Source organism: Enoplosus armatus, chromosome 4 (assembly GCF_043641665.1).
Source record: "Enoplosus armatus isolate fEnoArm2 chromosome 4, fEnoArm2.hap1, whole genome shotgun sequence".
Lineage (NCBI taxonomy): Eukaryota > Metazoa > Chordata > Actinopteri > Centrarchiformes > Enoplosidae > Enoplosus > Enoplosus armatus.
Genome location: NC_092183.1, coordinates 9700469 through 9726748, shown reverse-complemented (window position 1 = coordinate 9726748; position 26280 = coordinate 9700469). Strand labels below are relative to the sequence as shown.

Here is a 26280-nt window from a genome sequence, read left to right as displayed (position 1 = left end):
TCTGTCTTATGTACAACTGCACAACTATAAAAACAAGCTGACAGACTCTGCTGTTTCCCCTCTGGAAAATAAAGTCAGGCCACTGCCAGATATCAACAGGGACTAAGAAGGAGTTTTCTTCTGTTGTTAGAGAACAACTTTGATCAAAGTTATTTCTCCTCATCCATCTCTGACTCTCTTGGCCAGTCATAAATCATCTTCACTGTGCCAACTGTCAGGCTCAGTCCCAAAGCCGTGAAGAGCTAATTCGCCAGCATAACGCTCTGAGCCCGTCTCTGCTCTGCTGCCTTAGCACGTAAGAAATAACTACAAAACATTGCTCTTTTTGGACTCAAGTAAGTGGTCCCAAAGAACATTTATAAATAATCTAACATGACCTTGATTATTATCTTAATTAGTTCAAGGAATACAGAAGAAACATGTAATGTCTGTCAAACAGCCCAACAACACACAGCCAGTCCGCTGTGTGTCAGGAGATAATAACTGTGGCTACCGTAAGTCAGAATGATTGATTCCAAAGTATTTGCAATTAAAGGAGTCTTGCATATACTTACACACAAGAAAAAAAAAAAGAATATTTTCATCCCTTTGTAAACTGGCATGCAAGCACCCAAAGAGAGGCCGAGTTGAAATCTAGTTGACACGAATGAGACAAACCTTTTTAGCCTTTAACTCCCTCGTGGACAAGAGTCATAAAATTATTTGCTTGGCTGCACTGAGTTCTGCCAGAGCGTATCTGCAATGCTAATAAACTCCATCGGCGCTGGCAGGTAATAGCATGCTACTGTAACTTTTCTACCTCAGCTCAGCACAGCTCAATCAGCCCCCGCCAGAGGCCTCTCCTCTATGAGTCCCCGCGGCTCAGAATCAGCAACTTTCAATCTCGGTGTGTTAGCACGCAAGAAGACGCAACTGTACGTTTGGGATGGGTGATGAGACAAGCAGACAGCACAGCGTGAGAGTGAGAGAAGAGCAGCGCCCGCGCGCACACACACACACTGTCGCACATTCAAACACACATATACTGTCTAATATCAGCTCAGTCCCCGACTCCCTTTAAGAGACCTGAGAGCCGAAGAGGGGGAAATAAATACTCTGCTTTATTACTGGGAGAAAGACAGAGAGGAGAGACGAGGGGAGGAGGAAAAAGTAAAATAGCGAGGCAGGATGAGACTGCACACACTCACATACACACACACAGAGCCATGACTGGCTCTACCTGATCTTGCTGAATCCCATATAGCACTGGAGAACTCTCTAATTCCCCCAGTCAGCAAACCTCCCTCACCCCTGTCCTCTCATACACTGTCAGCTGACAAAGTAGAAAGAGAGCCTCTGCACACTATATCATGCCATAGTATGATAATATACAAACCATGGTCACATACCAACATCTCTCACATTATGAGGCAAAGATCTGTTTAATCTGTATCTCCAATCAAGAGCGCTGGCAGAGTGTAAATGGACAATAAAAACTCCACAGGGTACTTTTAATTAACATCTGTTTACTAACATTAGCCTACTAATTTAGAAACGCACAGTGGCGACGTACCGCACTAAGTGAGTTACACTATATGAAATAGCAAATTCCTGCAAGCATGATCAGATCTATATTTTCAGATTAAAGTTGTTTTTGATCTGGACAGTAACACTACTGAATCACACACTTCTGTTGACAAAATGGTTTTTGATTTGAGCAAACTAATCCTTTCAGAAGCTCTTTAAAATAAAGCTTTGTTTAGTTCCTCAGCACAGTTCTCAGGTGCCACCTGCAGGTTTTTTGTTCCAACCTTTCTCTTGCACATCTGATCCCATTAAAGTGCCTCACCAATTACAGACTTGTAAATAGTGTTTATGTCAACATTGTAAGTCATAATTATGAGTGGGAAAATCTAACTTTTTCAAAAGCACTTCCCAAGTCCATGGGAGCCTTTCCCATTTCTATCATTCATCCCGTATGACATGAACGCAGCATTAAAGACACAGCAAATGAAGTGAAGCATCTGGGATCTGGTAGGCTCTGGCAGGATCAAGACAGGACAGCATGACCCTCTGCTCGTGTTGTGTATCAGAGGATGCACATGGCACATGGCTATATACTGCCTAACCAGGCCAGTAGATTTACCAGTGACAAGGACTACAGTACAACGTAATCATCCACACCAAGCTTGCTTTTCAGAAATGGGGAAAGATCATTTTACAAAGCTATGTCAGTTCTGTGGGGTGGAGGTTAGGTACTTATCATTGATTAGACAGTGAAAAATCTGACCCATATATCCAGCATATTTAAAGAGCATTGATCAGGTCAATTGCGATTAACAATGGCTGATTCCGATAAATGCACAATCACTCAAAGAATCCTTCCTGAAAATCTCAACTTTTTAAAATAGAAAAAACAGCAAAATATCCTGAGACACTGCCATTAATGACAGCTACTCCCTACTGTCCTCCTCCTGACTTAACGATCCCTTCATTTAGTCTACACAAGCTGCCAGACTCTCAACTAGGAGTGTGAGAAAGTGACTAAGAAGGCCAGGATTCTCACTAAATCATCTTCCCTTGATACAACCCTGTAGGAGGAGGGAGGAAGGTTTCCCTGACCTAGTGCCATACAGAGGAGTCCCTGGAGTCCAGATAGGACCTTTATAGTCAACATGGACGTCCCCTGGCACATTCCTGTGGTACCCCACATAGTGAAGGGAGAAATTTGAAAGTGTATATATAGGATGTGCGTGTGTGTGTGTGTGTGTGTGTGTGTGTCTCCAGCCGTAGTAATCCCACGCTGCTCTGGCAGGGCTCCAGCAGACATGGGAACACCACAATGGATTACTCATGGAAGAGAGGGATTTACAAAGGAAGAGAAAGAGATCAATGGAGGAAGGTACAGTAAAAGGGGAAGGTAGAGCAAAGAGTTTCCTGAATACCATTAGTCTGTATCGGCATAGACACAGTCAAAGAGAGGGGTGATCAGTTAAAGATTACCACTTCTATCAATACAGTTCAGATAAGGAAAGAGTGGAAAGGCCAGGAGAAACAGAGAGCGCTGCAGTTTCAGAAAAGCCACTGTGCAGCCACTTGATTAAGTTGCTCTTCAGAATATAAGCCCATAAAAAGTATTGAAAAACACCACGTCCCACTAATTATGAGTAAAAATAAATCTTATACATAAAAAATAAATAAAAAATATTAAACTCATAAAATAACAGTGGCATAACACTAAATTGAGTTCTAAACGAATGTATGAGTCGATATTAGTTTATCGCAGATATATCAGCATGTATGTTGGCCGATAAAGTAATAAGAAATTATAGTAGATATATGCCAAAGATATATTTGAGTTAACTATCTACCGAAGAGCACTGATTTTTCAACAGGAAAAATTGTCCAGCTTAGCATATATCTTGAAAACAACTCTTTATATTACAATAAATAACAATATTTCTTAAATATCAAATATCAGTATCATTATTATCTCAAAAATCTAGTATCAGTCAGGCTCTATTACAACAAGAAATGTGGCCAATGAGAGTAAATATAAATAAAATATAAAAATAAATAGAAAGAACATATCAACCTGTAACCATGAAACTGTGCTACATACACATTTTGAACTGTGATGTACTTACACCTCTAATGTGGACTGTGAAGGCTGTAAACCAATCACAGACCGAGGCTTTGAATTGGATCAGGTGTGCCAGAACAAACAAAAACTTGATGTCTTGGGTTTTTGTAACGAGTGTGCTGAAGCCAACAGCTTTAATAATGTGCTCGCTAGCTTGCTCTCTCCCTCACACACACACACACACACACGCAGCACATCATCCTCCCACCAGGCTCAGCTGCTCCTCTACCTCCCACCACACTGACCTTCACCTGTCACACAGGCTTCATATTTACAGCCACTATAGCCCATCTGCCCACATTCAGCCCTGACTGTCAATCAGAAGCAAGCCGCCTCCCCCTCTGCCAATCCATCAACAGGCCCAAAGCACTAAACCACACCGCCCGGCACAAACACTGACATCAACAACAAGTGATCCAGCGCTTGATGGCTTGATGCTACTTTTGGCCAAACTGATACCTACTCAAACTTTAAGTATTGATCAGTAGTTTGCACGGACGTTATTCTACATGTTTACCCGCAAATGTAAAATTACCTCAATGATTTGAAAGCCATTCACCTAAAACAAATTATTTTATTAATCTTTTATCTTATTTGTGTACTCGAATCAGTTAGGAACAGAGCCTCTAAGACATACAGGAGTAGGGAATGGAAACGCATTTAACATTGAACTCCCACCGGAGAACATACATTACAGGTGACAGGTGATATGAGCTGGCAAGCAGAGGGGTCGTTGCTATATAATCAAAAAGAAATAATGAAAACTGTCAGCTTCTGGACACTGCTTTGCACCACTGCCTAATGTTTCATAACATGCAGCTAAAAGTGTCTTTTTTAATTGTAAGTGATGAAGGACAGATGTGAAAACAGCCACACCTTCAGCAGTTCTTTGCTTTACTGGGATGCAGTGACTGCTAGTTGTGGGCAGTCACTTCTTATTACTCATAATTTTAGTCCTGTGCAGATATAGAAAGGTTACCTACAAATTAATTTTGTGCAGACACACATGTGAACACACCTATGTTTCCAGTAATGGCTCATTTTTCCATCCCTTCCATCCCTTCACCACTGTCTAGAAAAGTGGGGCAAATGCTCCAGGTAGTACAGCATGCTAAGAGCACACACACACGCACGCACGCACACACACGCGCACACGCACAGACACACAGACACACAGACAGACAAATCCTCCCCTGCAGATAGTAGTGTCTGGGTAGGGGGCCACTGGATTCAGCCCCCTGCATCTCAATGACAACCACACATCCACAGGGATTTATCTAAATGCAAATCAGCTGCCTTCACTCAGCAACACACACATAATTTACTTTGCATGCCCGAAAATACACGATGCAGCCGGGTACTGGCAGCCACACAGCCAGACAGCCAGTCAGGCAGCCGGGCGGCCCTTCGGCTCTGCCTTCCCTTTCATCTGTGCCCTCTGGAGCGCACTCATTTTCACCAAATTCACTTTTAATTGAGAGCTAATTTAGCTAAGCCAAATTCACTCTGGAGGTAGATCGGAAAGGAGCTGAGGAGAGGGGAGCACAGGGAGAAGAAGAGAGAGGGAAAGAGGAAGGAATGAAGGAAGATTCGAGCAGAGAGGAGGGAGAGAGGGATTTGGAGTGGCAGGTGACAATAAAATCTGCTGTTCACGTCATTCTCCCTCTCAAAGGAGAGAAACAGTTTGAATGACAGGGGGAGAGAGCGAAAGGAGAGAAAATGTGAGAAAAACAAGATAGACATTTAATTTGTTAGCAAGTAGACTTAAAAGACTAATATAAAACGTGTGTACTGCAAAGCTCCATTGATATTTTAACTACAAGGTCTTCAACAGAAGACCAATCCAAAACCATCTTCTTAAAGTTGTCCTACTGACGAAATGTCATTTCATTGCAGTAGCAACAATGTCAATGGGACTTCTGTTCACCTCAATGACCTGTGCTATCCTTCCCAGTGATAAAGTTGACCCAGAGCAATGTGCAAGGTGTCTATGAAGCTGCTAGGACCTGCAACCCGTGATGTAAACCATGCTGTAAAGTGATCTATGCTTCAAAGGTTACCTGGGGTCTCAGCGATGGGGAAACAACCTCCTTGATGCTGCCTGATGCTTTCTCCACTTCTACATAGCTGTTAATTAGCCCAGCTAAGTGCACCATTAATCGATTGCTTGTCTCTATGCTATATCTCATAACGGTGTTGCACTCTGGCAACGCCAGGCGAAGAAATGTGAGGTTCAGGAAGTCACACTTTTCCACTGGTGAAATACTGGTGCTGGAGAGACAGGAAGCAGAGAGTAATGGCTGCTTCTCAAAGACAGACAGAAGAGGGTGGTGTACTGATGACAACCGAGAGGAAGAAAACTGCAGCAGAGTTTAACATTACTGACTTTTGTTATATTAACACTCTGGACAAGTGGACGCATATTTGGACAAGCAACACAAATTTGTAGTTAGCTTGAAGCGAAACACTAAATGTCACACTACTGTACATCAGTCAAAGACACACTTTTAATCTGAATTTAAATGCACGGCCTCTTTGCAACTGTGTGCAACGCGGTGGAACTATGTGCATCAGAAATTCTCACATTACAGATATGATTGATTCAAATGTTCTGAAACACATAACATAATAAATTATCAACTCATCCATTCAAGTGATGAAGACACAACACACTGCTTGTTGTTCAGGCACTTTCGTCAGATGGCAGAAACATAAATGTAGGAACAAAAGGGAATTTCTTGCAGATAACAGACTACAATGTACAAATCAGGTAGTGTCTCAGCAGATGGCAGGCATGCTGCTCACCTGGCAGCTATTTTAAATCAACTTAGCTGTTTAGCTGACTGGTGAACTCCAAACCAAGCTAGTGATGCCGTGTGGACACAAGCACAAAAAGGTTCCTACTAAAGGTGTGATAATGACATGCAAAAATGACTAATTGTATATTAATTTTTCCACCAAGCAAATTTTTTTTTTGTGTTTTCTTTTTTTTCTTTTTTTTTTTTTTTTTTTTTTTTTTAAATTGTATTAGGATAAATTCAGCAGAAGGCAGGACTTCATACTGATTACTGTGGATTAGATGGAAATTTAAAAGTCTCGTGTTGGTTTTGTTCATTATATTTTTCACATTTAAATCATAAATCAAGGCTTTACAAAATATCTTTCAAAATGATAACAATGGCGTTGCTTTAAAGTTGCAAACACAAAATCAAGCAACACAAAATGAATTCTATATCTATCAAAAACAATGTTTTTGGGGGGTAATTTACATAGTAAAAATAGATTACTGTATATATATATATATATTTGCTACAGCTTCACAAAGGCTACAATTTCCTTTCTTTTCCCCAGTTCATAAAATTATGAAATCAATATATCACTTTTGTTTTAGCTGCAGTTCATAGAAATATGAAGAAATGTGACATTTTATAAAGTAAATAATTAACTTAATAATCACCCTGGTGGGAGGGTGAAAGTAAAAGTAAAAGTATTTACAAAATTAAAAAAATATATTCTTAACAGATTAAACAATGGACAACCACCAATCAATTATCCAGTGAAAACGTGTATTTAACAGCCAGAATGTATTTCCAATCTCAATTAGAAGTAGAACCCAGAATCTTATGAAACCCACCACCTTTAATGTACTTCAGTTTGGAAAAACAACATCGTGATATGCTGAACAGAAAATCCTTTATTCACTCCCAGTCCAACCAACTCCCCTTACAAGTCCATCAGCAGAGCAAGGGGGTGAGCCCACCAGGAGAGAAGAAAGGTAAAAACTATTCTCACCAATGTTAAATACTCTAAATAAAACTCTTCCCCAGAACTCTCTGTGCTGCAGGCAGCAACAACTGTAGCAGCAGAGATGGAAACACAAACAAATCACACCCCTTCTCTTGTGACTGCTCTCAGAAAGTTATTTCTAGTTTTGGAAATATAGGCCACAATTATGGCCGTATTATTAAAGCATCTGAAAAATGCCAAAACAAGCTAAATCCTGTGTGAAAATACATAATTTAATCAAATTGTAACCATTCTGAGTGCTTATTTCACAGTGGAAAATAAACAAAACAGATTTACAGACAGTATTAAAAGACATCAGCATCTTCACAAAAAAGACAAAATTGTCCAAAATACAAAAACTTTGTGGATGGCGATATGACAACACATTTTTTGTAAAGCTTATAGTAGTAGTATTTCAAGTTCAGCTTCTGTTGCCGCACACCTTATATCAATTTCTATCTGTATATAATGGCAATGTACATAAAAATATAACTTCTAACATTCCCCACAAACCTGAAAAGCAACAAACCCCAAAGCAAACACTGTTCAGTTGCATTTTACAATATGATGATATTTAGAGGTTGCATGATTCAACCATGAACCAAGTCAAGGGACATAATTTCAATTTGATGTTCCAACACTCAGCACTTGTAAACAACAGTACAATCACGTAAATCTACAATAGTGAAATAATCATATACTATACAACCAAAATGAGCTTTATTTCAGTGTCATGCAGTTAGCTCTAAACAAAAATGTGCAATATTCAACCTTCTTTGAAAGACAACAACAATAGTGGAGCAGCGTGACGCGCAGCTGTCAGTCTCTGGAACAGAGAGGCTTTTCTGACGTCAGGACCTGCTACAATAAAGGCTCCAAGCCTCCAGAAATAATTTGGCAGGCCTCTTAGGACTCACACCACTCCAGAGCATTTCCACCAGCATTCCTAAGCCAGGTCGTCCTTGAAAAGATGGACAAGCTGCAGCGAGACAGAAGGCTAACAGGCAGCAGTATGTAAAAGACAAAACAGGAGGTGGACAGGAATAAAAACATCTAAAGACAAGTGACAAACCAAAAGAGGGACGAACTGCACGAAACAAGGGCGGAGGGAAGGCGGAGGGAAGGCTGAGCGCGAGAGCCGGAGCGGGGGACAAAAACATAGAGAGACAGAAACTGTACAGGTGAGGGAATCCCGATTATAGCCTGACCTCGTTAACCCCAGAGGCTCGTTAGAGTCTCGTTACAGCAGCATTCTCCAGGCCCATCCTCTGTCACACCTTCATTAAGCCCATCGACCCACTGTGCTTATTAAACACATTCATTACCCCAAGTATTGAACCGCTGCTGCTATCACCGACCCCAAATGCATCACAGGGGGAGGCAGAGGCGTGACGTCTGGTGGAGGGGGAGATAGCAGACAGGAGGGGAGAAACATTGAGGAGGGGATGGGTCATGCACACATATGGGCACACAACATCTACAGACGTTCATACAGGCACACCTTTCTGCCTCTTATCAATCATCGCTAATGAAGTCAGTGATTAAGCTGTTTTGGCCTCTCAATCACAACGAGACAGAGACAACGGGAGGAGAGGGCGACAGAGGGGGAGAAAGAAATCGAGAGGGAGGATATGGCTTGTTTGAGAGGAGGAGGAGAGCGATGGGATGAGCAGCGGGACCATGAGCGTGAAAAGAGGATAAAAAAAAAAGAGTTTAAAATAAGCTGAAAAGGCAGGTGGGCAAGGAAGGCTATTCATCATGATACATACAAACTAGTCCACCGAGCTGAAGGCGAGGCCTCCATCCTGCTTCAAATGATGACATCATTTCTGCCCTTCGCAAACAAAAAGGAAAACTCATCATCAGAGAGGAGGAGAGGGAGAGGAAGGGAACGAGCGCAAAGAGATTAAGAAGAGTAAAGGCGTGAGCGAGGTGTCGGAAAGGGCCATGAATCATAGTGACATCCCTGGCTGGGTGTCAGAAGCTACTGCTGTCTGGAGCTGGATAAACAGAGGGTCTCTAAGGCAATGCTCTTTAAACACTGGCCAGGTCAGAGCCCGGCACGGGCCCTCGGGAGAATTGAAATGGGTGCCAAATCCTTTTCACCTAAATTGATTGTCGAAAAGTTACTGGCTGTGGTGTTTCTAAAACCTTTCCAACTTGCTGCTGGCGAGCAGGAGTGGACCAGCTACCAAAATATCAAATTCAGAGTTGCTGTAGTAGAAGTAGAATCACTGGTTTAAAAATGTGCACAAAGTCACAAAAAGCTGGACTTACACACTAAACTCTAGGACAGCAAATAATGATTGCTGTCATTGATTAATCTACTGATTAGTTCCTCATTAAATTGATTGGTCTAGAAAACATCAAAAAACAGTGAAGAATACACAAGGCCAAGAAAAGCATCAAATTCTCAAATCTGAGAACTATCAATTGTTTGGGACTTTTGCGTGATAAAATACTTACCATGAATACCATGAATCAATTATCAAAAGTTCTGCCTGTAAACTATTCAAAAATTGACAAAAATACATAGCATATTTTCCAATATATATTCAAACTGCTTGTTTTTTGAGAAGCTGACAGCAACAAATGTTTGGCATTTTTGCTTTAAAAACTATGACTGAAACAATAAATTAATTACAGCTGCCAATTAAGTTTTGTCAGTCAACTAATGATTAATCGTTTTGAGCTCTACTTGGCTTCCTCACATTTAACTACACCCAACATAACTATTCCTTTTTCTTATTTCCGACAAAGTGTCAGCTTATAAAATCTAACAACAGTGAGTTATTAGCTGGAAGGCAGGATAAATTTTGCACAGCCTGCACACCAGCCACCCAGTAAAAAAATGTTTCAAGCGAGAAAAAAGAAAAAATTAAATGTGGGTTTCATCTCACCCCCCACCCCCCCTCCCCCGTCTCAGGCTGCAGTCCCTCCATGTGCTCAGCCAGAGTAAGCAATGAACAGAAAAAGGAATGGAAATGGAAGTCACATTCACATTAAGATTCCTCAGTGCTTTTCCTGGTACTCTGGTAGCTGCGGGCGAATGCTTGATAACGTCATGACGATGAGTGCTGCTACAACATCTACTGTGCTCAGAGATTATGTATTACCACTGCAAAGGCCATTCAGGGTTTCTGGCTACAGGTGAGAAAAAAAAACCTTATTTTCATTTCAATAGTATTCAAATTCTTACATAAATTACATGCCATTCAAAAACAACATGAAAGCAAAGCATGCAAACAGCAACCACCCACTTTACACACAAGCCTCAGTATCAACAGGTTATAAAGAATCATTCTTGTCCAAATCAAACTGACTTTAAAAAGGATTTCTTGTGAATATTCCTTTCTATAACCTGTCGCAGGTACATAAACCGTTAAGGGAAAAAAAGACGAAAAAAACATAGATATGGAAATTAAAACTTTGGGTTACTGACATATTTATTAATATCCTAAAGTTTTTAAAAACAGTATGGTATATTTTATGTGCAGTCTAAGTGTAAGAGGAACAGCTGCCTCTTGGCTGACTGTTTAATATTACTGCTCTTATCTAGTCCTACTACGCCCTCTGCAGGTGAAAACCAAGCACATCAACCAAGAGCACATGAACTGGTCTGGTGCTGTATACATGTCACACCTCAGAAAGAGTGCCAATATAAACCTGGGTTCAACCAAAGTCATTGTTAAGGTCATAATAGTGATTTGACTTGATCTGTGATTCAATACAAAGCACATTATTTGTCCCTCAAGGGGCAAATTGTGGCAAGCGGTTTTACAAACAAGAAAACACCCAAAACAAATCATTCACACAATCTTAAATACAAAATATGAAACTGTAAAGATTAAATGAAAAGAAAAGAAGACTTAAGGGTAAATGGCAGTAGCCAATCTGACAACAATGTCCAACACCACAAAGGCACATCTTGTCAAAAAATGCGCAAGTGCATTTAACAACATATACACAAAGTAAACTGACCATCTCTTGTACTGTGTCTCATAAAACCAAAATTCCTTCTGTTTGTTTTACATACAGGAAATCTAAAATGCATTCCTGATGGCATTCGTTTCAAGTGGTCGTAAAGGATACGTTCAGGGTAACTGATAAACGTATGTGCATTTTTGAGGACTTGTTCAGTATTAAGCTGTGTTTTTCCAGTAATGTTAGAGCTGAAGTTAACGACACATTGAATTTGGTTATTGTTCTTCTTCTTCTTCTAAAAAAAAAAAGGCATATAAACGAGCAAATACATTAAAAAAAATACTTTCAATAAAAAGAGGTACAAAAACCTTTGACAATATTCTCTAAACAACTCTGAAGGAGTTTACCTTTGACTAAAACACTATGCACAGAAGAATGTCAAGGTGCCATTAAAACAGGACCTAGTGTAAATATACTATAATATACTACTGTTACTACAGCTGGTACTATTGATGCAAGTATTCATATGTGTATTCGCACTACTAAGTTCTTCCCCTAGGCTATAGAGCTCTACTTCAGCTGCTCTCCATTTCTGTCCTGCCAAACAAAGATATTTGACTCTGGCATAAACGTGTGGATTCATTTTTGGCATTCTGTCACTCTTCAACAATAGAGAGCCAGCTATATTGGCTGTCCCACCTCTCAATTATAATGTCTGTCATTCACTTGACTTTGTTTTTCTTTCCACAAGTTTAATACTTTTAACACTTTTAACACATCTGTGAGCCACTCAGGGAATCCAGGGGAGCATCCTGCCACACCAGGGTCTTCTTTTTCAAATAGTAATTTCACCTGTGTTATTGATAGAGCCAGGGCAAAGATACCTTATATTGATGCTGAATCGTTTCCCGGGGTAACTAATGTTGAAAAGAAAACATTGCAGCAAGGTGAAATATTTCTTCGGGAGGCACACTTCACACACACACAAACACATTTCCAAACGTGCTTTCACTTTCTTCCCTTTCTTTCTCTCCCCTTTAAAACTTGTTTTGTTCTTGGGCAGACGGCGGAGGGAACATATCGACGATGTCTGTGTCTGAGTGCAGCCGGCTGTCCAAGTTAAAGTCAGTGCTCATTAATGCATCCGATTACTCTTCAGGCAAAGGCCGATCAGCAACCGCCCCCAGACACACACACACACACACACACGCACGCACGGAGCAGCTTTTTGGGGACACAGATCGATACGGAGGCACTTCAAAAGAGCAATGAAGAGGAGGATATCGCAGAGAGGAATGTGCTGTTAGCTTAGACTACATACTGAGAATGTAAGCAGTGGTAATGGTGGAAATAAAAGTTTTAAATAGCGTAATTCACATAATTTATTACTTACCAAACTAACCTCATGTCCTTATCCTAATGCGTCAGGCATTTAGGGCTGCAACAAACAATTCTTTTCATTATTAATTAATGAACCCAAAGTGAAATATTGAAATAGCTTGTTTTGTCTGGCCAACAGTCAAAAACCCAAAAGTATTCAGTGGAAAAAAAACAATCCCCACTTAAGATCTTTTGACGGTATCACATTTAAATCAGCAGACAAGCAAGTAAGTGGAGATTGTTTTGGTCAACTGCGGTTTTGAACTGTCAAGCTCAACAGTGGCATTCAGCTGAGTGCATTTCCTTCCTTGTAAATGACTCGCAGAGAAATATTATTATTTCTGAAATATTTTAAAAAAACAACAACAACATATTCAGAGATAGACAGTGAGGCACAAAGAGAAGAGACGAGAGGAAAGGAAGGGTGAAAAATTGGTGAGGAATGAATGAGGAAAAAGAATGTGTTTTAAATAAAAAATAGGAAAAGCAGAGGAAGCAAAGAGAGGATTTAAGACTATTTACTAGGCATTCCCCCTGGCGGGACACAATGTAGATGGACAATAGACATCCCCGTCTCTCCACAGTTTGGTACATAGCTACATATGGCTACCTCCCAAATCCACAGAGACCAAGACAGACAAAGAGAGAAAACTAAAGAGACTTCTTGATGACATGAAAGCATGGAAATTCTGGATGGGGGCAGAGCTTTTCCTCACTCTGACAGACATAATCCAGTGCCATTAGCAGCTCAACTGACTAAATACATCATACAACATCTGACATTCAACATCCTGAAAAAGTCTGCACTCCTGTCCATGAGGACTGGAGGGGATTGCGGAGATCTTGAAGAGGAGATGGACAGTGTGTGTGTGTGTGTGTGTGTGTGTGTGTGTGTGTGTGTGTGTGTGTGTGTGTGTGTGTGTGTGTGTGTGTGTGGCTGGTCAGAGTGGTTCTATTTATCTCTAATTACAGTCAAATACGTGAACAAAGTTTCCAAAGGAGATTCCAGTGCAGCTGGCAGCTATTCAATTCATCTGCTCCCACGTGTGTGCCACTTCCAGTGTTTTTAGCTAGGCCTGTGTGTTTTAGTGTGTGTGTGTGTGTGTGTTTTAGTGTGTGTGTGTGTGTGTGTGTGCGTGTTGGTTTATGTCAAAAGGTCTATCCCATAATAACTGACAGCCATCATTATCACTTCCTTTGTCTTTGCTCTCCCTCTAATCTGGCTAATTAAATCCGCTAATGTCAATATACAATTTAATCTGCGATTATGTTTGATTGGACCAGAGGAGCCTCGCTGTCATTCCCCCTGCCAGCAAAAACCCGACTACTGACAAGCTAGACAGACAGCCAATCAGGGCGGGAGATGAGACCTCCTTCACTGACCGATGGCCAAGAAACACCATTCACTCTGGCAGTTCGTCTTTTCCACTGTTTCATGTTGTTCCACAGACAAACACATCTCTTCCGTCACAAAACGCCTAAGTGAGATAGCTGGAAAACGTGGTGAAAGCACGGGAGGGAAGCTCTGATTGTACATGCCGAGTGGTAATTACACCTAAATTGAGGGCACATGGTAATCTATGTTAGGTCATCTCCAATTCCACTTACATTTCCACATTTTGCACTAATTAAAACTGTAAATAATCAGAGCCTGTGTGTGTGAGAGAGAGAGGGTGTGTGTGTCTGTGTGTGTAGGCAGACGCAATGTCTTTGAGATGAGGTAGTAGAAGAATCTTCCCATCACATTGCAGGAAAATTAAGTGCCCACGCTTTGATTTTAACAAGACAGGAGAGCAGATAAAGTTTTTTTTTTTAAGAGAGAGGAAAAGAGTAGAAAAGTGCTTCCCCAGCAAAAATGTTTGCATATTGCGATGTGCGTTTAATTGAAAGGAGCTTATAGTTCGTCCACCAGTTGGTCTATGAAACTGACAGAACTCGGAGTTAAACTTTCAGGGCAGCCTCTCCCCCCTACGGCAAATTGAAGTGAGATGAGGAAAAGGGGAATTTGCTATTCTCGGAGCCTTTGCCCTTCGAGGTGGTGGAAGAGAACAGAATATGAATGGGGGAAGAGAAGAAAACACTTCAGAAGATGAAAACAAGCCTTGAAAGGCAACTGGTGCAATATAACCAACTCTGGCATAAATACTGGATGAACGCCAATAAAGAATGCAGGGTAGATGTCAAAAAGGAGTGGGGCACAGAGACACCAGAGTCACCTGCTTTTCACAAAACACACTCTTCGCCCAGGGTTATCTGTAGCCCTGGGCTGATTTGGCCCCGGGCTAACAAGCAATGAAAGAGCAAGCATCAATTTGTCAACTGTAAACAAAATTTTGGAGACACTAATCACTGCTGGAGTCGTCCTCAGCATCGCATTAGCAACTTTCAACTGTCATTTGTTAAAAGAATAACTGGTGTGCCCTTCAGTATGATAATCATGACAAGAATTTATGCGATATCCTTTAACTTTTGCAACAGTGAGAAATTTCACTTTAACTGCACATCTTGCATTACAGCACAACAACAAACATTCCTACACATTGCCTCAGTTAACAAACAACCAAGATTTTGAATTTTGTGGTTTAAATTAACAGGATACTGACAAGAGAAACAACATTAGCAGAATTACTACTAATATTGTTGTTGTTAGTACTGATTAAATAAGTCTTTAAGGCTACACAAGCTTTCTCTAACCCTGTTTAACCATCTACAGAGCTGGATACCGTCTTTACACAGAGAAAAGACCCTCCAGCGTGGAACTCAAACCACAACCATGACAAGAAGGAGGGAAGGAAAGAAAGAAAAAAAAAAGTACAGTATGTGGGTGTGTACATGACAAAGAAAAAGGCAGAGGGCGAGGGAAAGACCACACAGAAACATCCTGTAGCAATTCAATTATTCAATCTTGGAGGAGGAGAAAGAGAGGGCAGATCAGAGTGAGTGAATGGTTCATCCTCATCTGTGATTGATTAGGAGAGACAGAGACAGGATCCTTGTACCACAAAAGCCAGCAGAGAGGAGAGGCTTTCACTATAGTGTCCCAAGACTGCGCGATTTATAGCGCACTAAAAACCGAAAAGCCCATCTCAATGCCGTTCCCTGGATCAATTCATGTAAAGAACAAAAGGTTCAGCCCACGCAATGGTCCCAGAAGTGTTCAACCACTCATTGTTTGCATAAACCTTTTCCTCACTGCTTCAAATCCTTTTAGTTTGTCTATAAACATCTGACCCAGGGTGAAATAGGATCCTCAAAGTACAAATGGTTGAGTCACCTTTTAAATTCTTCATATATATATGACACAATATTTATAATTATTACATTAAAGCTGTATTGTTTAACATCCAGGTCTAAATGAGCAAAATATCAGAAAAATATGTGTTCATGCATATATTTATGACTCTCACAGTGAAACATATTCAGCCAAACTCATTCTGAGACTGTAATTACAACCATTTTCCCACAAAGCAACAAAATCACTTTCTTTTTCCTGGGAAGTTGGAGGAGAGAACCTTAGGTAGCCTTTCAAGCTGTCAGAGAAAATAAATGGCCTCTGTGCAAAAATGTAAGTGTTTCTGGGTCGTCTTAATTCCTGGCAAACTTAATGACAATTTTAGGCCAAGCAACCAGAGCGCCTAGACATAACAATTCCCATATAAGCTCAGCCCATTTCTCTCCACCCTACTGACAGGAAGCTAAAATAACTGCGACGATCTTTTGTGTGAAAAATGACCGTCTGAAATTGATACTGCTGCGCTGAAATGTTATCAGCAGCAATATTAATCTCTCACCTAGTGGTAATCGCTAATTTCATATACTATTAAGTTGATGAATGGGGTTTTAACAAACCGAGCCATTGTTAACAACTTAAAGCTGACTAATTCATCAGGGTCATGATTACTAATGGACTGCAAAAAGAAATATTAGGGAGAAAAAGTGCAACAGCATTAGTGAGAAAAGGAAGATCTTAATAAAATGGGCGAGAAACAGACATGCCAAATGACTATTCATGTTCTCTTCCTCTATCAGAATCCAATGCTAAATGACAAACACAGTAAAAGAGGATATGTGGCTGTGATCTGGTGGAGAAATGCACAACTCAGCATTAGTATCAACGAGCTGTGGCCAACAAACAGAAAGCAGATGGCAGGCTGTTTTCAGAAATTGTAAAACAGTGACATCTAGTGGTGATTTGAAGTGGTCTGTCACTTTCTTCTGTACCTGCTGTTTCCATTAAAAGAAATATGAGCAAAGTGACATGGGCAGTTCAGCTGTCTAAGGCCATGCTCATGATGTATAAAACAAAACCAGCTGTGATAATGACATCAGTCATTAACTGATTAATGCATTAACCAGCAAACATATGTACGCATCCACATAATTGCAGTCACGTAAACATGTGGGCGGTGTTAACATGAACCACATATTTTCAAGCATTAATGAGTTGCTCATTAAACTGCCAATTTATGCACTAAGGATCTTCAAGATCAGATCAGATCATCATACAGGGAGCCTGTAGATTAAATTCTTGACTATTCTTTGTGTGAAGGGATTTTCCTTCTTAAGGCTAAATGGTAATATGACACAGTGGTTCCCCCAGGTCACATTCAGGTCATTTATAAAGCTAAAAGCAGTAGGTCAATGGCCTGTCTCGTTCAAAGCAATAGTTAAGCTCTCTGTTTCCAAGAATGACTGGTCAGAGTGCAGCTGTCCTGATAAGGCGAGGCTGTCTCCGTCTCCCAGGAGACCAAAGTCGGGGGGGAGGACAGGCTGCACTTTGCCCCAGACTGCACTCTGATATACTGTCTCCCCTGAGACATGCACTGAATGTGACCTGAAGGGACATACGTGATTTACATTAACTTCGGTAGGCATTGTTCCTTGTTCAGAATCCAATACCCAATAAAATCTGGGTGGCATTACACGGTGTTCACTTGTACTGCTCATCTCTGCTCTCCTCGATCGAGCTTCATTAAATGCTTCTGTGTAAGACATCCAGCTCTTGCAAGAGACTGGGCCAAAGTTCTTTGACAATATTCTTATAGGCCCAGAATATTAGCAGTAGCTACATAGCTGACAAGAGTACCAATGGAGGACTGCACACTTGAAGATTTTCACATTACCAAACAGAGACACACAGACACGTGGGCTCCTGCAGAAGAAGAAACCCTAAAGCAAGCAGGGAGATGAGACCAGAAGTGTGATACTGACCAGTTTGTTCTCTTGCAAGTAGAGTCTCTGCAGTTTACGGCATCCTCTAGCCAAGGCCACCATGCCTTCATCTGTGATACTGTAGCACTGACCCAAGTGGATGTCCTTCAGCTCACTGCAGTGCTCTCCCATCTAAAGACAAAAAGCAGAAATGATTGAGTACATGTAAGATTAAATGCTGGAATTCTTTACCTAAATCATTTTATTGGATTAATACTTCACTTTTCATTTGAGAATAAAAAAGAACAAATGGGACAGGTGTATCACAGACAAGCAAAGATCGAGACATTGGAAAAAGTTCCACTCTGGCTCTAAATGCATACCTTTTTTAGTGCTTCATCTGTTAGTTTGTCCTGGTTGCCCACATGCACCTTCACCAGCAGAGGGCAGTGTGTAGCCAAGGCCGACAGGGACATGTCACCAAGCTGTTTGCAGCGGTATGCTGTATACTTCTGCAGGCCTGGACAGTGTGAGGCCAGGGAGGACACACCGTGGTCATAGACCCCTCTGCAATCCGAAATATTAATCTCAGTCACATTCTGCCTCCGAGAGGCAATTTTCACCAGGAGATCATCGTTTACCTAGGGAACAGGGTGACACAAGGAGAGATGAAAGTCATTAGAAGCAACACAACTTTTTGTTAATTATAAAGGTTAAGGAGAATGTACAAATGACAAGTCACAGATTTGATCCCAGAAGCAGTTATCCATCCTGTTGGAAAGAAACTAAGGCCTCTCCTGTTCACTCAGATCAAGCCAGAGTATTAAATGACTAAAATGTAAAATGTTATAAACTGAAAAGACAAAAGGCGTACTATTCTCCTGAAACTAAAGAATAATTCCTGAAGACAAAAGAGTCTCAGACATAAAAAGCACAACCCTATGTGCTTACTTGTTGTAGGCCACTGAGGTCGATTTGCTTCCAGAACTGGAAGTCCAAGCAGAGGTCCCTCCAGTACTTGCACACCAGAGAGGCACAAAGACAGCGCTCCTTCACCGTCAAGTGGGAGAGCACCTGAAGGGAGGGAAAAGAGGATGTAAAGCACAAAGACAAATCCCTTGAGCACGCACGATTCCAGTCTGGTAAAAGCCATTTAGCAAGAATTCAGATGCTGTGGTTCATTTGTGAACAAAGATAAGAGCAAACTGAATACACAGCATGCTTCCTAAAAATGGCAAGCTCTGGATTGGTATCTTTCATTGTACCAAACCAACAGAAAAAAACATCAGTAAATATAAACAGAAAGCCAATTAAACTCTTTGATGAACTCTGACCTTTAGAAGGATGGATGAAGGCAGGTGGTTGATACTTAAGTGATCAGCAGCGTCAGAACTTCTCGCCTGGCAGTCGTCATAATGATGCAGGCAGCAGGGGGACGAGTCTGAACTGTGGGGCAAATCTGCATGAAGACCCAACCCGCAGCAGCCATCAGCAGGTGAGGAGGAAGAGGAGGAGGCAGAGGAAGAAGAAGCGGAGGAGGAGGGAAGTGGACAGAGGGGAAGGTGGCAGTGGCCAGTTTCAGAGTTCGAGGCGGCCTCTCCCCCACCTCCTCCCACTCCTCCGTTCTCCAGCCCTCCGTCAGGGGCAGCGAAGGCGCAGCGCGGCTGCTTACAGGGGGTGCACCTCTGCACCTCTGAGCACTTCCTCTTACACACCTGCACCCAAAGACATATACAGATCAGCCAGGCAGAGCCAGATTTTCTTCAGGCAAGTTCAGGCAGATTTGACTGTAAAGCCTTTAATTACACTTGAAGTGTTGAAGAACATTACACCGCCCACATTATGAAACATCAAATCAAAACAGCAGTCCTGAACTTGGATCCTCAACGAGAATAAAATAAAATAAGAAGTGAAAATAGCTGTTGCCTTGAGTGTGACGTTTGACTTGTGACTCCTGCAATTCTGTTATTACATATTGAGAATAAAGAAAACCCACTGTGTAATGTTTAGCTTTAAAACACTTTTATGGACCTTTTATGGACACTATATGTTTTTCCCTTAAATTAGAGGATTTACAGCCTAAATCTGGTCTGTATTCTGTGCTTAACATGACATGATAGTTGTGCCTGAATTTGCACTTGGGAATGAGAATGATATTCCTTGAAGATTCATGTGTTATAATAATTTCATGTTAATTTCAAGTTGTTTAAACTTTGAGCTAATTCAAATTCAAATAGTTGGGCTGCCCTCGTTCAGTTAAGGTCTTTTTGCACAAATATTCTTTGGTCTTTAATAAGATTTTAAGAGATCCGTCCGCATTCATCTGGGGAGGGACAGATTTTTCTGGACTGATCAGTCTAAATCCTAATGCTACTTATTAGTAAACTTAACAACGTGTGGTAATGTTGGTGCATCACCTCCCCAGCTCCCTACCATTTCAGTGTAGTCGCTGGTGCAGCCAGACACAGGCACAGGTATGGGTACGTTCACAGACACCCCAGCGGTTCGGAACAGCGCCGGTGGTGGGATCAGTTTGGCAGGAACCGCTGATAAAAGGCTCCTTCCTTGGCCTTCCCAGATAGCAAGCTCCCGTGGTGACAACAGGAACTTGGAGCAGTCCTCTGGAGATGCAAGAGTTGCGTATCGCTCAGCGAGCTTCGAAGCAGCTGCTGCTCCAATGCCAACTCCACCCACACCAGGGACGCTGATTCCGGTGATGCTGTTGTGGCGGCACCCGCTCCCGTTGACGCCGGCCTCCAAATGGTCGCTGTCGTCGTCAAGACCGCTGCTGTTGCTGTGAATAATGAAGCACAGCATGCAAGGCAGCTGCAGGAAACAGTTCCTCTTCTTCTTCTTCCTGTGATGCAACTTGCGTGTCCTCTTCTTCAGGCGGTAACCATTTTTCGAGAGAAGATGGCCCATATAGATGATTCAAGAAAACTCTACAACAACAAGAGTCAATTCATTAGAAACTATGTAACTATGAAAAGAATAAGTAAAGAAGGTATGACAAAGCATCTGACAGTATTCAATACTCAAACACATTTAGATCAATACATAAAAAGTACTGAGGTTCAATACCCAACCCTGAGTAGTGTGCTGAAGAAAAAGAAAAAAAAGAGTAGTCTCACATATTAAAAAAATATTACTAACTATTAACTATTACTAAGCAAATGTTTTAAAGTTAATGTCACTTTATAAGTAGAGACCTGCATCAACAAGTAAGAGAAACGGTCAAGTTCCTCTGCCAACAATATTCTCTGGAATTAAAAAAATAAATAATGTAAATATGAAAATATTTGTTATCACTTTCCCTTGCTATTCTTGAAACAACACTAATTCTCTCTTTGTGTTTACCTGTGCAGAGTAATTATGCTAAGCTTGAGGGATAGTAACACAAAGAGGGATTTTCACACATGATTTACACATGACAAAGACTGCTGAGGCCTCATATTATCTTCAGCTAGTCTTTTGCACAGAACAGTGACGGTGGATATTGTCCCCCATCACTTACATTGAAATTGTGTTGGAAAGAGATCCCTTCACAACCAGTGTGGAGAGCAAGTACAGCAACCAATAACTCTTAATGTACATAATGACATGTGAGTAAAGCATTAAGATAGACCTGACACAAATATGAACCTATCCTTAAAGTGTCAAGGGCAATCATGATAGATCTATATATATACTGAAACAGCTGAGAACATGCATGATGCTGAAAATAGACTGATAGTAGCCAACACTGTTATTACACTCTTATCCCCATGTAGTACACATTACTAGAGTGCACAGCGACATCCTAGCTTAGCATCACAACGAAATACTGTTCTTGTTTGTAAAAAGGCAATTATATTTTGAGTCTGAAGCCTAAATCTACAGTACAGCACACAACAAAGGGGCAGAAAGCCTTATAGCCGTGCTTGCCTCTGTCGAAGCCATTTGACTTGTGTTATTTGTGTTGTGAATACATTACTTGTCACATGTTAAAACCCTGATGTCGTTGCCTACGTCGGAGTAAAAAATAGCACATTTTGATTATTGTCATACTGCAGTCTAGCAAGGAAAACAGCAACGACGCATCGTCTGGATGCTGCCGAATGAAAAGATGTAAACAGTGAACAGGTGGTCATTTGTTTAGCATACACATAAACACACACACACATTCACACACACACACACACACACACACACACACAAAGCAGCCTTAACGTGACGGTTGTGTTTTGCCTGAAGTCGCGACAGCTTTATGCCTAATATTTGCTCCAATTTAACAACATATTTACACCCTAATTTAGAGAAAAAGACACGGTTCCTTTGCTAACCCAGTGCAGCTTTCTGACAGGCTAGCTTGCTCCATCACTAGATGCTAAGTTAGCTGTAGAGACCCAACATGAAACATCTCTCACCACTTCACACGGTGCTCCCACACTCCGGACGGTGCTCGCATAATACTGCTATGCTGCACGGTCAAGATGAGCGCTGACAAGTCCAGACAGGAGAGACACGGACGCAAGAAAACCTGTTACTGAACTAGCGTAGTGTTTATCCAAACAGTGGCAGCCCTGGCTCTGCTGCTGCTGCTGCTGCTGCTCTTGAGGACAACACTTCCGCACCGAGAGGGCAGCGCGAAGGAAGCCGAGGAGGGCGATTCGTAATTCGTCATGGTCGCTGGACTGATGGACCGTCCTTACGCAGCGTTTTGAGGAAAAAAGTGAAGCCTAAAGTAACTTTGTCTCAAATATCCCGAGCCCCAGTTTGTGCATGTTGATAATTTTTAAATGTTAGACTTAAAATGTGCTCATAATCACTATCACTGTAGCGCAGTATAAACTGCATTTTACCTGTCTTGTTTAGGGGATCTGTATAAGTGTCTATTTATAATCCTTTTATTATTTCAGTTGATATTATATTGTGCGTACAAGGTGCATATTTCATATTTCTAAATAAAGCTGCGTTCATAAATGTGAAATTAGTAAATCTACAACACAGTAAGGCTAAAGATGTTCTTTTACCCGTTTCCTGACCTGAATCTCTTTTTTCACCAAACAAAAATGGGAGAAATTACATGCTTATTTTGTATGAAGGATTACCAAAAGTGTCCGTTTTATTATTACTATCTTCAAATAATGTACAAAACATGGCATTAAATAAAATAATAAATAGCAGCATTATTAATTATTATCATTATTGTAATAAATTAAAAGTGACATCTCTCTCTCTCTCTCTCTCTCTCTCTCTCTCTCTCTATTTCTCTTCCTCTCTCTCTCTCTTTCACACACTCACACACACTCTCACACACACACACACACACACACACACACAGCATATGGGCGTGAATTTCCAGTCACCAGCTCCTCCACTCTGAACACAAACTCCCGAAATAGCAGTGCGACTTCGGAAAGCCTCAGGAAAAATGGCTGAAGTAGTTTCACCAATAACTCGACAAGTAACCAACGAAAACCGGGACAGTGGGACCCCGTCTGTCGGTATTCGCCTTGCAGATGTCGAAGATTGTTTAATTTACGACCGGCATGGAGTCTCTATTCCGTTCAAGAAATTATATCAAGACAGGAAATCGGTCATAATTTTCGTTCGGGTAGGGGTAAAAACTTTGTTTGGCTTAACATTACTGATGAGTCATAGGCCATCCTGCCTGAAGTTGCATTCGTAAAACATGAGAGGCTCAAGTTAAGTAGATTGAGCCCCTAAAGGTGATTCTTATGAGGGCATCAAAGTAGGCAACAGGTGAGCTTCAGCCTTGCTGGACAGAAGCCCCAAAAACTTCCCATGCTATGATGGAAATGGAAGAATGGAGAGATCATAGGTGAAGACAGAGGGCAATATCGGTGCAAGATGAGAGTTTTAGAAAGAAACGTAATATCTCATGTCATTATAGCTTATTAACGCGTTTCTCCCGTGTGTCCCCGCAGAATTTCTTGTGCTACAGCTGTAAAGAATATGTGGATGATTTGAGCAAAGTACCTGAAGAAGCACTGCAGGTGAGTCCTGGTCCACGACCATGAATGCACCGGAGGCTAGTTCAACACGTAGCAGAGTTGCAAATTTCCAGTGGTGGAATGTAACGAAGTACATTTACTTAAGTACTGTGCTTTTATGTTATTTGAGTATTTTCATTTCATGCTACTTTATACTTCTAATCCACCAAATCACAGAGGCAAATATTGTACTTTTCACTCCACTACATGTTCATACCCTCCCGCATGTATCTCCAAATTTGGTGATTTTGAATTTTTCTCTGAATGATTATGTTCCTTTATGGGTTGAGGCAATTCTCCTACTTGTTAAACTAAATAAACTTAAAAAAAAAAACTTATATTAGCTAGAAAATGCATTGTCACAAAGCTGATAACAGGCCTGTTTTTCTGAGCTCATAAAAGGTTTTTAGAGATACCTGGTTCTCACAGAACAGCAACACTTCAAATATGATTTTATAGCATATGATGCATCGCTGTAGATTAAACTACTCAGCAGTATATACTAGTTAAAATTAGCACAACCTTAAACAACTATAGTAGTAAAATGCAACATACACATTAATGCATTAGTAATATTAACCCAGAAACATCATATATAATGTAAAACACTGACAGGGGTGATTCCTCTGCAGAATGAATACTTCTACTTTTGATTCTTTAAGTAAATGTTACATTGAATACTTGAATGCAAACTTTTACTTGCAGTGGAGTATTTTCCACAATGCAGTATTGTTACTTTTACTTAAGTAAAGGATCTGAATACTTCTTCCACCACGGCAAATCTGACATGCAAATCAGAGATAATATCCTAGTGATTCAAAATTTGATGTGTGTTGTTTCAGGATGCAGACATTAGACTGGTTGTGATTGGTCAGTCTGCTCATCATCATATAGAGGTAATTATTTTTGTGCTTTTTTATGCATATAATTTCAGTCTGCCACAGCTGTTGCTTGAGGCTGATTTAATTTTCAATCTGGTCTAGCCATTCTGCTCACTGACGGGATATCCTCATGAAATATACGTGGACCCGGAGAGGTGCATTTATCAAAAGCTTGGGATGAAGAGAGAGGAGAGATTTACAGACTCAGGTAATGCAGTATGAGGGCATAAACCCAGCATATTCTGAGATGCTAATTAATGAAGAATTGCATCTATGTGTGTGTACGTCTATGTACTTATAGCCCACCCTAGTCCCCATGTGAAGTCTGGTATCTTTATGGGACAAATGAAGAGTATATGGAGGGCCATGACCAGCCCTGCATTTGACTTCCAGGGTGACCTTCATCAGCAAGGTGGAGCCATCATTGCAGGACCAGGTAAGCTTTCCTGTCTCTCTTTCTCTCTCTCTCTCTCTCTCTCTCTATATATATATATATATATATATATATATCCTTGTATCTGTACATGCTCAATCTTAATTTATCTCTCTGCCTCAAGTGTGTTATATATTTCTCCCTCATTCTTTCTTCTCTCGGCAGGCTGTCAAGTTCATTTTTCTCATTTTGACATGAACCGCCTGGACCACATGCCCATTAACTGGCTCCTGCAGCTCGCTGGGGCTCAACCGACTCTGGACTTCAGCAATAAGCCAAAGATCATCCATGTGTAGCCAGCTGATGGTCGCCTGCCTGAAAGTGTGCTTTGCCCCCCACATCACTGTTATTATCACATATTAAGCAGGGATATACACATGTTGCTTGTTTCGTTACCTCTGTGCTGGAAAAAGTTGAAAGCTCTGGAAAAAGCTTGTAAGCAAACTGAGCAAACTTTTTCTGCTAACGAAGACCATGAGATGTGGGGGGGGGGAAGCTTGTAAGTGTACCTTGAGGTAAGATTATTTTGTCAAAACACAGTCTGTGCAGTGTGAAAGCATGAGTGTGGTGTGGTTGATTGTGTAAGAGGGGTATGAACGCGCTACTGTATTTTTTGTCAAGTTTAATTTTCTACATTTTCTATCTTGTCTATCAGAGTCAATATATTATTATGTCTTATGTTGTGTAATTCCATTCCCATACTTGTAGTAAGATGTTTGCATGGTATATATTTGTGAACACTTAATAACAACTGGTGCACTGATGTTAGTAATTGGTCTTATCACAATTTTCTTACTTTCCTCTTATCCACATTGTTTATTATACTGTAAATAAAGTTGCATTTATCTTGTGTCATGCTACCCACATACACTCTGTAATGCATGGTCATATCCAAATGGCATCTATTCAGCACAGAGGACCACATCCCCAACATGTTATCTATATACAGCTGCTGCAATTGAACAGTGAAGGGTGGGCACTGGACATCTAATCCTGATACGTCACATGCAGGGGATTCAGAAAGCAGAAACCTGCCCCTGCTCATAGACGTCACCACCACCAGAGAGAGGCTGGAGCAGGCAGTTGTGTCTCGGTTGACACATACAC

General features: G+C 41.0%; 2 protein-coding genes across 2 annotated transcripts in view; one reads left to right on the top strand and one right to left on the bottom strand.

Annotated features, from left to right (window-relative positions):
- fbxl17 (F-box and leucine-rich repeat protein 17) overlaps positions 1-20785 on the bottom strand; it is a 201401-nt gene extending 180616 nt beyond the window's left edge. Inside the window, exons 1-5 of the mRNA XM_070904926.1 lie at positions 20297-20785; positions 19198-19578; positions 18815-18937; positions 18247-18504; positions 17924-18055 (exon numbers count right to left, since the gene is read on the bottom strand). Of these exons, the coding sequence (XP_070761027.1) occupies positions 17924-18055; positions 18247-18504; positions 18815-18937; positions 19198-19578; positions 20297-20785 (1383 nt within the window). The remainder of the gene's footprint in view (positions 1-17923; positions 18056-18246; positions 18505-18814; positions 18938-19197; positions 19579-20296) is intronic.
- Positions 20786-23271: 2486 nt separating this feature from the next.
- prxl2c (peroxiredoxin like 2C) lies at positions 23272-25997 on the top strand. The gene is made up of 6 exons (XM_070904827.1): positions 23272-23459; positions 23794-23862; positions 24702-24755; positions 24843-24948; positions 25042-25176; positions 25339-25997. The coding sequence occupies exons 1-6, from the start codon at positions 23277-23279 to the stop codon at positions 25467-25469; spliced, it is 678 nt and encodes a 225-aa protein (XP_070760928.1). The 5' UTR covers positions 23272-23276; the 3' UTR covers positions 25470-25997.
- Positions 25998-26280: the final 283 nt, after the last annotated feature.